General features: G+C 55.9%; 1 protein-coding gene across 1 annotated transcript in view; it reads right to left on the reverse strand.

Moving 5' to 3' along the window:
* Positions 1–288: 288 nt before the first annotated feature.
* The window catches only part of ADAMTS16 (ADAM metallopeptidase with thrombospondin type 1 motif 16), a 194,087-nt gene continuing 181,572 nt past the window's right edge, over positions 289–12,803 (reverse strand). Inside the window, exons 18-22 of the mRNA XM_061393157.1 lie at positions 9,926–10,127; positions 9,559–9,753; positions 6,850–7,074; positions 2,437–2,584; positions 289–1,372 (exon numbers count right to left, since the gene is read on the reverse strand). Of these exons, the coding sequence (XP_061249141.1) occupies positions 1,257–1,372; positions 2,437–2,584; positions 6,850–7,074; positions 9,559–9,753; positions 9,926–10,127 (886 nt within the window). The 3' untranslated portion in view covers positions 289–1,256. The remainder of the gene's footprint in view (positions 1,373–2,436; positions 2,585–6,849; positions 7,075–9,558; positions 9,754–9,925; positions 10,128–12,803) is intronic.

Here is a 12,803-nt window from a genome sequence, read left to right on the forward strand (position 1 = left end):
GGGAGGCCGCACCTACCCGTTGCAGACTGCAGGTGCAGCTGGAGAAAACCTGGTCCCTGGGCAGGGAGCTGTGGCCCTGCCCCTGGCACTGGCCACCACCATCCCCAGGTCACCAGCTGTCTTCCCTGCAGCCTTCTCACTCAGGGGCCCTGTCTACTCAGACTGGTTCTAGCACTTTCTACCATATTCTGAGCTCCATTTCTGCCTCTCTGAGGCCAGGATCCCGATTCTGTGCCTGTCTTCCGCATTTCCGAGTAAACCTCACAAAGAATCACAGCTGTTCAGAAGCACGCTGCACAATATAAAATTTATTATAAAACTTCAGCAAATATAAATATCCAGGAGCCATTTGGAATGGAGACCACACCGCAGAAAAAGACTGAAATCTGGGGTTGGGTGGGGAGGGGAGGTTGGAGGCCCCCTGCTGCGTAGCTTTTCACCTGGAAATCCTTGGCCTCCCTTCAGAATGGATGTTAGGAAAACAACCAAAATTTACGGGGGAAAAAAATCGAAAACCCTGCAGCACATAAAAGCAAACCCAAGTGGGCCAATCACAGCCCACAGTGCTTGGTGTAAACCCCATGGAGTCTCTGACTCGGGTCCAGCCTGTCATTCTGCCACTTGAAAGAGAAAAGCATTAAGAAATGCGTTTACATAGGAACACTCACTTGTAAATAACTGAGAAAGAGAGAAAAGGCAACGTGTGAGAATTCTTTCTTGCTTCCAACGGGTCTGAAAGGGACAGAGCACCATGGCGGGAATTTCATTTCCCGTTTCCAGAGGCCAGGCTCCCCACCAGCATGGAGACCAGCTCACCTGCCCGGGGCCACCCGGGGTCCCTGTGCAGAGAAACCGCCGCTGGGGCAGGACACAGGCCTCGGGACACTGGGGATGCAGCCCGGAGGGGCTGACCCCACCTCCGGAAGCGGTGGTTTCCAGGTGGCAGCTGGGCCAGTCCTTAGAAGCAGACCTTCTGCAAGTCTTCCTTATTCCGGGCTGGCCTGCTTTGCCAGAGGTCCGCGGTTCAGGGTGAGCAGGTTGGGGAGCTCTGTCCTGACTCCACGCCTCCTCCCCGCCAAGTGTGTGCCTGTGTGCCCGGGGATGAACACACACACACACCCACGTGCATGCACACACAGGCACATGTGTAGTCTGGTCCAGGAGCTCCGCACGGATTTTTCTTCTTCCTGGGACGCCTGCTGGTGGAGAGACCACACGGCCAGCTGGTGCTGGAGACAGCCCCCGCGCCTGCCGGCTCACAGGTTGGACGTGGAGCAGGCTTTGCAGCACTGCTGGCCGTAGAAGCGGTGGCCACACACCCCGTGCTGGGGCGCCAGGGCACACCAGCGGAAGCGGTCCCCACAGGAGGCGCCTGAAAGCCAGCAGCCCTGCGTCAGTCACCGGTGCCGCACCCTGGGTCAGCCGCCACCCGCGGAAACCCCGGCAAACCAAGGCAAGCCTGCCGCCACCCTGTGGCTGCTCTGCAGGGAGGGCAGCTCTGCAGGTCACACGGACCATGTGGGTCATGCTGTTTGCACAAGATCTTTCTTGGCAGGTTCCTGCAAAGCTGTCATTTTCTAAACACCCCCCACGGAACCACTCAGCCACCCGAGACAACGGGTCTTCTGTGGACTGGACTCTGGTTCTTGGATCCCTGATTGAAGCAGACCACTCACTCTCCTCCAGCCCCATTTTCTCCTCCAGGAACCTCGACAGACAGACAGACAGGGCACGGTGCTGCAAATCCCCAAGGCACTTTGGGTATGTGTGCAGGGATCGCGTTTACCGAGCAGCCAAGGAGCAGCAGGAGAAGGGGACGACAGAGGATGAGATGGTTGGATGGCATCACTGACTCAATGGACATGAGTTTGAGTGAACTCCGGGAGTTGGTGATGGACAGGGAGGCCTGGCGTGCTGCAGTCCATGGGGTCGCAGCGTCGGACATGACTGAGCGACTGAACTGAACTGAAGGAAATCCCATGGACAGAGGAGCATAGCACGCTGCAGTCCACGGGGTTGCAAAAGAATGGGACACGACTTGGCGACCCTAACATCAACAACAAATGAATACGTTGGGGTCTCGTTTAACTTGGGGTGCAAAAGGCTGCTTTACTCAGAATGGCCTTCCCTGAATACAGACGGCAGCATGGGAACACAAGAGGCAGTTGTGCCTGCTGAAAGCCAAATGGCTCTCGCAGCCGCCTGTGCCGTTTCCGGGGAGGAAGGCGTGAGCAGCGAGGGGTCTGCTCCATGGGCCCTTTCATGGGGAAAACTGGTGGAGGTGGAGAGAGAACGTGTAGCGGACACAAGACCCTCTAACCGGCGGGGAGCCCTGGTTGCTCAGCTCTCTTAGCAACCACTCCAGAAACCCAACAGCCCCAGCCGGATCGCGAAGGTCAAACCCAGGCGGGGGAGGGGGGGCCCCCCGACACTCACCTTTCTTCTCTGCGATGGGGCAGAACCGGGTGTTGCAGGCCTGGGAGACGGTGGGCTTCTGCAGCACGGAGCAGCCTGCGGCCGGCCGGCCCCCCGCCAGGCACTGCACGGACCGCGTCTGCATGCCGCCCCCGCAGCTGGCCGTGCACTGCGGGAGACACGAGCCGCCGTCACGCTGGGCCACCCGGCCATCCAGCCATCCCTTTCTACGGGTCCCCTCCACCCAGGCTCCGCAAGGTGGTCTCTCTGTTTCTCGACCGGGGTAGGGGGCTGAACACAAGTTGCGTATTTCCCAGGAAGACGGGCCCAGAAGTCTGAACATCTTGAATCATCAAGGGTTCGATGGACACACACAAAGCGACACCTGTCTGGGGATACAGGCTGCAGGCCCGTCCCGAGACCCTCTCACAAGCCAGCCTTTCTGGTGCCCCTGACTCGGAAAAGCTTGACAAGCCAGCCCCCTCCACAGAGGCACAAAGACAGCCCTCCTGACCCCAAGTTTTGCAGGGACTCCGGATGCCTGGGCATGGCCGCCCCCTCCCAGGAACACCATGTCCCTACACTGGGGCCCCGCACTCTGAGGCTCAGAGCACAGAGGAGCCAGGGCAGGGAGAGGCGGCTCGGTCAGATCAGTCCTCACCAGCGGGCCGGGCACATACCCCATAGACCACGGCAGTGGGTCCACTGGAGACCCACTGCTGGCAAGAAACTGGGAGAGACCCAAACCTGCAGCAATGAATCTGCCCAGAAAGAAAGCGGCTCACAGTCCAGACCGAATTCTGACAAGCTCACGGCATGGCTCACACAAGGCTGCGTGTTCAAGAATGCTAAGAATGTTAAGCGGTAGAGGAGCCCCTGCAGAAAGATGGGGTCAGGAAACAATCTGGAGGTCCTGGTGCACGGTGGGTTAAGTTAAATAGTCGCGTTAACGCGTGAGGATAAAGCTCTGCTGATTTGGAGACACACACACAACTCAGGCTGCTGCCAAGATGTGTGGACAGGACCAATGCCAGGATCCCCCTGGAGCAGTGGCCCGGGGGTGGTCTTCCACGGCCGAAACCGCCCATGGCCAGACTCTGAGGACCGGCTGCAGACAGAGCCAAGTGAGGTGGCTTGTAAACCCCTTGGGAGAGGGACACAGTGATGCGGTAAGTAGAACATCTTGGTTTGCCCCTCGACGGAGGAGAGAAGCTGGAAACAGAGTCCCCAGAGCTCATAAGCTGAAGGAGTCGTTCTTTCTTCTTTTTTCCCTCTTTTGGGACAGGACGTCTGGGCCTCTGGAGAGAAAACCCAGGGCTTTTCGCTGATGAGCGTGTGGGTTTGGAACACACCCTGTGAGGCTGAGCCCTGCTCTTCAAATTCAACATCATCGGCGAACGCTGTGGGTCGCCCCGTTTCAGGGTAGGACACCGGCAGCCAGGAGCGCGACAGTGCCACGGGCAGACTGGTGACGCGTCCCCGAGTCGTCAGGCCCGCTCGAGTCGTGTCAGCTGTCTTGCTGGGGCTGCGGCGTCTCGGACTCGTGACACATGCCTGAGTCGTCAGGCCCGCTCGGCCGCGCCAGCTGTCTTCCTGGGACTGTGGCATCTCTGAGCGTCCCGGCAGAACCACGCTCCTGGCCCGCAGCCTCTGACTCGGGTCCCAGGCGCTCCCTCAGCCCCTGTCCCGGGCTGGGAACTCACTCGGGGACCTGGTTCCTAGTTCTCTTTTCTCATCCATAGTGTTGAACCTCTCTGCCTTGGAGTTGAATTTCTTTCATCACGAGCAGCAGGGCAGACTGCCACTCCCTGCATATATCGTATCTGTTTATATTTGAACCCAAGTTGTGGGCACAGAGGCTGACATAACTATATTTACAGAAAACAGTTTTTACAATTACAATTCACGTTTTAACATGCTGATACTTTTGACCTACTTAAAACAGGAAATGCTTGAAAAGGATACAGTCCAAATGTCCTGTGGTCCAGTATTTTAAATGAAACAGTTTCTAATACCATTCGGGGAGGAGTTCCTGTATTTCTAAATGAAAAGGTGACATCAGATTTGAAGATGTGCTAAGTCATTTCAGTTGTGTTCGACTCTTTGCCATTCCATGGACCTCAGCCCACCAGGCTCCTCTGTCCGTGGGATTCTCCAGGCAAGAATACTGGGGTGGGCTGCCATGCCCTCTCTCCAGAGGATCTTCCTCACCCAGGGATTGAACCCGTGTGTCTTCTGTCTCCTGCACTGGCAGCTGGGTTCTTCACTGCTAGCACCACTGGGAAGCCCCAAGTTTGGAGATAAGCAGAACCAAAGGCACAAACACACCTAGAGGGCAGGTGCAGAGTGGGCGGCGAGTGAGAGCAGCCTCCGGCGGGCTTCAAAGACTCCGCTGCTCCCCATGGCCTGGCCGCAGAGCGCACAGTGCCGATGACAGGGACACCAGCCCCAGACGAGAGTGAAGCTGTGCTGGAGGGGAAAGTTCTCCAGATGAGGACCAGATGCGGCTGCCCTCAGGCACTCATGGATTTGCTTTTCATCTGAAATTCCACATTCCGCAAACACTCCCTGAATACTCAGTATGGAGAGTGTGCCCTGGTGGACACTGGGGACTGTATATATAAAATATGCATGCATGTATGTGTACACATATGTCAACATGGGGAACACACCGCAGAACAGCAGGGCACTCGCCACAGAGTGACCGGTCTGGACGGCTGTTTTGTGACTGCATCCGCTTTCAAGCAGCTCACGTCAGCGGGGCAGCCTTGACCTCTGACAAGGCCGCAGCACGGACGTGGCACGATTCTGGGATGGGAGGCGCGATTCTCCACTTCGGAGTCTGCTTTCTGTCCTTGCTTCCTTTTTAGCACAGGGCACCCGGGAAGCTCGAGGATGCGGGACGCGCTTCCTGGGAGGGCAGTCACTGCCTGGGCAGGGAAGACTGCCACCTGCAGCTGCCCGGGTCATTCCCGTGGCACCAGGCATGGAGCACACCTTGTGGGAAGTGATTTGGAGAGAGATGAAGACTCCTGAAAGTTCCTCTGAAAGCGATGGGGAGCAGACATCTGCCTGTGGTTCCCGGGATCAGCCTCTGGAATCAACGAAGATCCCGCTTGCTGGCCCTGAGAGATCTTCTGCGACGGGAGTGTCCTGGTGGCCTGGTGCTCCGTGGATCTCATAAACTTGGTAGGACTTCACCTCGGAGGTCCTGGAGCCAGTGTTGCCTGATACGGTTATGAGAGCTGGCCCAGGCGGGAGCACAGACGTTCGTGGCCGTCCCCGCTATCATCTTCATCTGCTTTCTCTGTTTTCTTCATGTGGACCATTTTTAAAGTCCCTACTGAATTTACTACAATATTGCTTCTGCTTTATGTTTTGCTTTTTGGCCTTGAGGAATTAAGATCTTACCTCCAGGGATGGAGCCTGCACCTCCTGCACTGGAAGGCCAAGCCCCAGCCACCGGCCCGCCAGGCAAGTCCCTTCCTTTGCTTCTTAAAAACTGACCACCCAGACCCAAGTGCCCAAGAAGACACTGGGCTCTGAGCTGCTCTTGTGTTGCCCTCACTCACAGATGGCAACAGGACAGGCAGAGAGGGCTGCGAGGAGCCCAAAGCCAGAAGCAGGGCCAGGAAGTAGGCTGGGTCAACAGTAGTGTGTGCAGAATTCTTCCCTTACAGCTGCAGGGAGCGCGGGAGGAGGAGGGAACTGGGGACACGGAGACGCCAGGACAGATCCCGCAGCCCCTCTCGGCCTGGGCTGGCCAAGCCTGGGGACCAGGCGGGTTACAGCCATTGTGGGGGCTCAACCCCCATCCTCATTTGCTCAGCTTTGTGGTTGGCCTCAAACAGACTTACAATCACCTGTTTCTTCCAGATCTCGCATTTCTTCCCCATCCATACTCACCTCTGGGGAGCTCAGCCCAGCTTTTACCCAAACCATTACATCCTCTTACCCTGCACAGGGTTAGGGTTTAGAACAACCACGCTGAGCCTGTGTGCTCAGTCATGTCCGACTCTGTGAGACCCCATGGACGGTAGCCCACCAGGCCCTCTGTGCATGGGATTCTCCAGGCAAGAACACTGGAGTGGGTTGCCATTTCCTTCTCCCGGGGATCATCGCCATCCAGAGATAGCACCCACAGATCCTCCATCTCCTGCATTGGCAGGCTGGTTCTTCTTCACCACCAGCGCCACCTGGGAGGCCCTAGAACAATCACAAGTGCCCTAAAAGATGGAGTAACCTTTGGAGATCACCCCCTGGAAGGGCCCCTGCAACCCCGACCCCCAGAAACCCAACACCTCATGGCCTCTGGATGGAAGGGCCTGGAGCTGGCTCCATGGGCCTGGGGGCTACACTCTGGCAGAAACCTTCCAGCCCAGGGCAGCTGGCAACACCGAAGAGGGGCTCTGCCCGCCACCCCTTCACCCCTACCTGAGACCAGGGCGAGGCAAACCAGCTGGCCCGCGGGGGTCCTGCAGCAGCAAATGCGGGGCGTTTGGGGCAGGGAAACAGGGCACAGGCACGCTGCAGCTCCAGCTGGGGCTGCGGCAGGTGCAGGCACTTCTTGGAGGCCAGCTCACGGTACTTCCCAGACATGTACTTCTCAGCACACTTCAGGAACCTTTTCTGGGTTCCTCTTTCACAGGTAACAGAGCACTGAAAAGAAGACAACCAAGGACGTGCGTGAAAGGCATGTCTCTCCACGTGGTGGCCGTCTCTCTTGCAAAATCATTGAGTGGAGATGCCTCCTGATTACGTCAGCCTGAACATTTATAGATGTGTGAACAGTCAGTCCATCCTAAACGACATCAACCCTGAATACTCATGGGAAGGACTGATGCTGAAGCTGAAGCTCCAATACTTTGGCCACCTGATTGATGCTTTTGAACTGAGGTGTTGGAGAAGACTCTTGAGGGTCCCTTGGACTGCAAGGAGATCAAATCAGTCCATCCTAAAGGAAATCAACCCTGAATGCTCATTGGAAGGACTGATAATGAAGCTGAAACTCCAATACTTTGGCAACCTGATGCAAAGAACTGACCTATTTGAAAAGACCCTGATGCTGGGAAAGATTGAAGGCAAGAGGAGAAGCAGACGACAGAGGATGAGATGGCTGGATGGCATCACCAACTCAATGGACATGGGTTTGGGTGAACTCCGGGAGTTGGTGATGGACAGGGAGGCCTGGCGTGCTGGGGGTCCCAAAGAGTCGGACACAACTTAGCGAGTGAACAACAAACAGTCAGTGAAATTTATGGGACCTCTGCATTTTAAAATGGTGTTAACAGTATCTGCCAAAAAAACAACGACTCTCTTGAGGTCACAGTGGCCTGGTACTAGAGACATAAGTTGGGGCAGGGCAGTTAGAAACCGTGAAGGGAGTAATTCCGGAGCTATCGCTGCACTGGGGAGTGAAGATGCTGGGCTGTAACCGATACCAGAATGCACTGGAATCTACCGCACAAGGATGTCAGGTAAACCCCAGAGCTCCTCAGATTCACACACGCAACAGCAGCATGATGCTGGCCCCTAGCACAGGGGCAGGCAGGGGAGACCCAGGGCTTCCATCTCCCCTGGGAAGCTGAGTGCTGCCCTGGACAGAGCACAGCAGGCTCATTCGTTCCGACCAGACGTGCTCTGAGCCCGAGCTGCCGCTGCAGCCGCACCCTCTTGCATGGACAGCGGGGCCCTGGGCCAACCTGTGGCCAGGCGGGGCTGCAGCCACGTGACACACGGGGATGACGCAGAAGGCCAGGCACAGACTGCACCAGGAGGCTGGCTCGGAGGTCACAGGGCAGGTCCCGGGGGCTGGCATCACTGCCCCGGGCTGGCATGTCTGCAGGTCCCATCCACGGAGGAGGCTGGGTGCCCGGGGCTCTGGCCTCATGCTCAGGCTCGGCTTTGGGGCGTGCTTGGCGGGTCCTGCTGCCAGAACAGAGCTGGAGGGCTCCTCTCGGGGGCTTGTTGGGGCCAAGCCTGAGGGAAGCTCTGGGGTGTGGTGAATGTGTGTGTGTGTGTGTGTGCATGCCCGAATGTGTTAGATATTCAGGGCAAGGGATTTCCATCTGGACACCTTCCAGACACCGTGTGTGTTAATCTCTCAGTCATGTCTGACCCTTGGTGATCCCAAGGACTGTAATCCACCAGGCTCCTCTGTCCATGGGATTCTCCAGGCAAGAATACTGGAGTGGGCAGCCATTCCCTTCACCAGGGGATCTTCCCAACACAGTGATCAAACCCCGTACTGCAGGCGGGTTCTTTACCACCGCGCCACCTGGGAAGCCCTTACTAGGCAGATCAAGCTGTTTCCTTCCTAAGGACTCAGCCTCTGGAGACATGCATAGAATCAAATGTCTCCTAATGACTGCATGATTCAGTCATCTAGACACTGACGCCCCTGTTCTCAGGTGAGAGAGGATCGGGAGTTCTTCCTTAGCAGCAGCAGGGTTCACGCAGTAGTGATGCTGTTTTTATTTTTCAGGGGCAAACAAGGGCTGTCTCATTCGGGGTAAATGTCCTGCCTGGCACGCCGTCACTTTATAGAGGCCTTCCTCCCTCCTGGACTAGACGCCATTGGTGGCCTGGGTGGGGATGAGACCCCGAGTCTGTTCCTGAGGGCCAGGGATCAGGGGGCCTTCTTTCCCTGGTTGCTATGGAAACCAGCTGTGTGGGCTGCGTACACGCATGCATCTCAGGACACGCTGTCTCCTCCTGCGGTCGCCCCCCTGCCCCACCACCTAGGCACGTCCTGGGAAACGGCTGCAGCTGCTCGGGGTGAGGTGGGTCCCCCAGCCCACAGCGGGCATGATGAACACCCCCCGGCCAGCACCTGTTCACCCACCCATCCACTCCACATCGAGGGAGGGATGATTGTGTGGGTGACCTGGGTGGGGTGCTCCACGGATGTGATATGAAAGCCAGAGGACACGCCAAGGAGTGGAGGCCAGGTGTGGGGCTGAATACCAGGGGCAGTGGGACCGGAGACTTAGAGGAAAGGAGCGGAAGCAGAGGAACCCAGCAAGGAGGGTTGGCCCTGAGGTGGAAGGTGGTCGACCCAGTTCCACCTGGACCCGGCACGCCTACCTGGGACCAATGCATCTACCTGGGATCTGGCACACCCACCTGGGAAGGTGCACCCACCTGGGACCAGGCGGACACGAGCCACTGCAGCTTCCTGTGCTTGTGGCAGCGCCTGAGCAGACAGGCCTCGTGAGTCCTGGGCTTGGGCTCCGCGGTGCAGACGGCGTCCGGCAGCAGTTGTGCCCTGGCTGAGGGGTTGGTGCTCTTACAGGCCACGGACCTCTTCCGCCAGCCCTTCCCGCAGGTTCGTGAGCACTGCGCGCAGGAAGAGCGAGTGTCAGCTCCCTCAAGAGGGGGATGGGACCGAGCTGGGGCTCCAGCCCTGAGCCCCGAGGCTGGGGAGACTCCAGGTGCCCCCACACCCTGCACTGCACAGGAGGGACCCCATTCACCACCCCACCCATGCCAGCCGCCCCACCCCACTTACCTCCGCCCAGGGCCCAGTGCTCCACGCCGGCGGGCAGCTCTGAGGCTGGCAGGCCTGTCGGCTGGAGGGGACGGGCTGTGGACACAGGCTGGCCGAGACCCGCTCCGATTTGTAGTGCGCGCGCCGCGTGCACTGGACCGCCCGGCTCTGCGTGCCCCCTCCGCACGTGCGGCTGCAGGCGCTCCAGTTCCCCACTGACCAGCTGCGGGGACAGGGGACCCCACGGTGAGGGGCGGGGCTGCGTCTCCAGGAGGAGGAGGCAGGGTCCGGGGGCGGGGCATCAACCTGCATAACTTCCCACCTGCTGCCTCGTGTGCGCAGTCCTTTTCAGTCCTACGTGTGGTCTCCCAGGCCCCTGCCCCTTCTAATTTCCTGATTAGTGTTCCTGACGTCAGGCCTCCCCTCCTCTGGCTGTCAGCTTCTCTTGGGCTTGGAAATAACTCCCCTCAACGCAGTGCATCTATTCCCGCCACCCCCAACCTTTTCCTAAAAGGAAAATTTCAAACATATACAAAAATATAGGCCCTCCGTGTCCCTGTCCACCCAGTCTCAAAGATTATCAGTTTATGTCCCAGATCCCTATAGCATTTTGAAGCAAATTCTAGACATACTCATATCTCAATACACACCTCTAAAAGATAAGGAGTCAGGTTTTTCAGCCTAATTATAATGCCACTGTGACATTTGAAAATTTTAACAATAATCCCTTAACATCTTTAAATAGTCAATGTTCCATTCCCAATTATGTTGTCCCTGTCAAAATTTAATCTGCTTGCTGGAGTCAGAATCCAAATAAAGCTCCTGCTTTGAATTGGTTGATGTGTCTTTTGTTTTGGTCTATAGGTTCTCCGAAATTTCATTTAGTTTTCTCTTTGTTACAGAATGACAGAAAGATGGCTCACCTTACTACATCTCTACAGCTTTCTTTTTTTTTTGCTGATCACAGGACTTTGCAAGCTACATCTCTGTGGTATCACTTAGAAGGCTCTCTGTCCTCTGCCCTTCTTGCAATTAAGTCATTAGTCTAAAGACTTTGTCATATTTGGGGGTTTTTGTTTTGTGTCTACAGATGCCCTGAAATTGTACCAATACTAGGTGGGCTGAGCCCCCCAAATTGCTGAACAAAACCACCAGCATGCGTCCTCAAGTTCTCAAAGGGGTCTGGGACCCAAATCATGGTCGAGCCTGTCTTTGGGCTTTTGTGAAAGTTCTAAGGAAGAAGGAGGCGATGGAGGGAGGAGAGGGGAGTCGATGACACTTGCTGGATTAGGAAGCGGGGTGACCCCGCCCCGGGACTTGGCAGCGCTGCAGTGGCACCAGGTGCACTCAGGCTGCACTGTGAAATGGGAAAGCGCCTGCCGCATCAGGAAACAAGGATGCCACAGCTATCCGTGATTCTGGCCCTCCCACGTGGGCTTCCGAGCTGGGCCCCACTCCCTGCACGAGGAACTGAAGGATGTCGCAGCCATCAGCAGTTCCAGCCCTCCAGCGTGAGCCAGAAGGCCCTAAGGGAATTCAAGAGAGAGAAAAAGTTCTCCTTAAATGTGCAGGGTGCTGGCCCCAGATAGCTGAGATGCGTTATGACAGGAATGACTTCAATGATCCCAGACTTGCATCTTCCCACGCATAGAAGAACACTAAATTCCTTAACTTGGTATCTGATTTTCCTTACTTAACAATCTTTGATGTTCAGACTGCCTGCCCTCCTTGCTGCAAACTGGTGTATAGCCTGACTCCTCTCCCGCCCCCTTGGAGCGGTTTTCTCAGGGTCACTGAGATGCCCTCTCCCGAGCTTGGAATCCTTAACATTCCGGATAAATAACTCTCTACTTTCAGGTTGCAACTGTATTTTTGTAGTTGACAGAACCATGATATGTTTACTTAGGTTTGTTTGTAGAAGCTTTGAGCTAGATTATGCCAAAGTATTTCTCATGAACAGACTCTATTATCTTTCTAAGAAAATTATTTAAAAACTGTGATTAAAAGTTTTATGCATATAATAATAAACTATGTCAGGTTTGTAAGAACTGTTCCGTATCAACTGCGGAAATGCTTCCACTTCTCAGTGTTAACAAGATTGTTGCTGTTGTTTAGTTGCTCCGTTGTATCAGACTCTGCGACCCCGTGGACTGGAGCCCACCAGACTCCTCTGTCCATGGGATATTTCAGGCAAGAAATCTGGAGTGGGTTGCCATTCCCTTCTCCAGGGGATCTTCCCAACCCAGGGATTGAACCCTCATCTCCTACACTGTAGGTAGATTCTTCACTGCTGAGCTATTGGGAAGCCTGGTCTTTACCATCATGTTAAACCATGTAAATTATGCAAACTCCTTAGGAAACCCAGGCTTTGGGCTCCTGGCTGCGTTGATTCTTCATCTGGAGGCTCTCCATTGCTTTTCTATTTTTTATGTTTCCTCCCACTTCTTACATTTGCTTCTCAACTGCGCAGCCTCATAAACTCTAACTGGTCAACCCTGGGTCTGTGGAGGTGTCTTGGCTGCTCCGAGGCTTTTCACATCCCTGTGTTAAGTCCTCGGTCTCCACCATCTTAAGCTGTTCCAGTGGGTTGGTCCATGCTCTGACCTCCTCTTAGCCGCACACCATTAAGAAATGGTCCTGTGCAAAAATCGTTCACACGGCATCTGGAGATGCCAAGTGCTTGCTTTGTTTCACAGGCAGAGCTCCGGGCAAATGTCTTGACTGCAGCTCAGGAAAGAGTCAAATCCACACAAGCTTCTGTGCTGGTGTCTGAGGGTCCACTGAGCAGAACGAGCCGTGTCGGGTGGCTGACGAGCGGCCGTACCTGTCCTGCTGTGGTCTGGTTTTTCAAGTCCGCCAGCTGGAACAGAGCAGGCCGTGGGTGTGACTCCCGTCAGTC

The sequence above is a fragment of the Bos javanicus genome, chromosome 20, assembly GCF_032452875.1.
Source record: "Bos javanicus breed banteng chromosome 20, ARS-OSU_banteng_1.0, whole genome shotgun sequence".
Classification (NCBI taxonomy): Eukaryota; Metazoa; Chordata; class Mammalia; order Artiodactyla; family Bovidae; genus Bos; species Bos javanicus.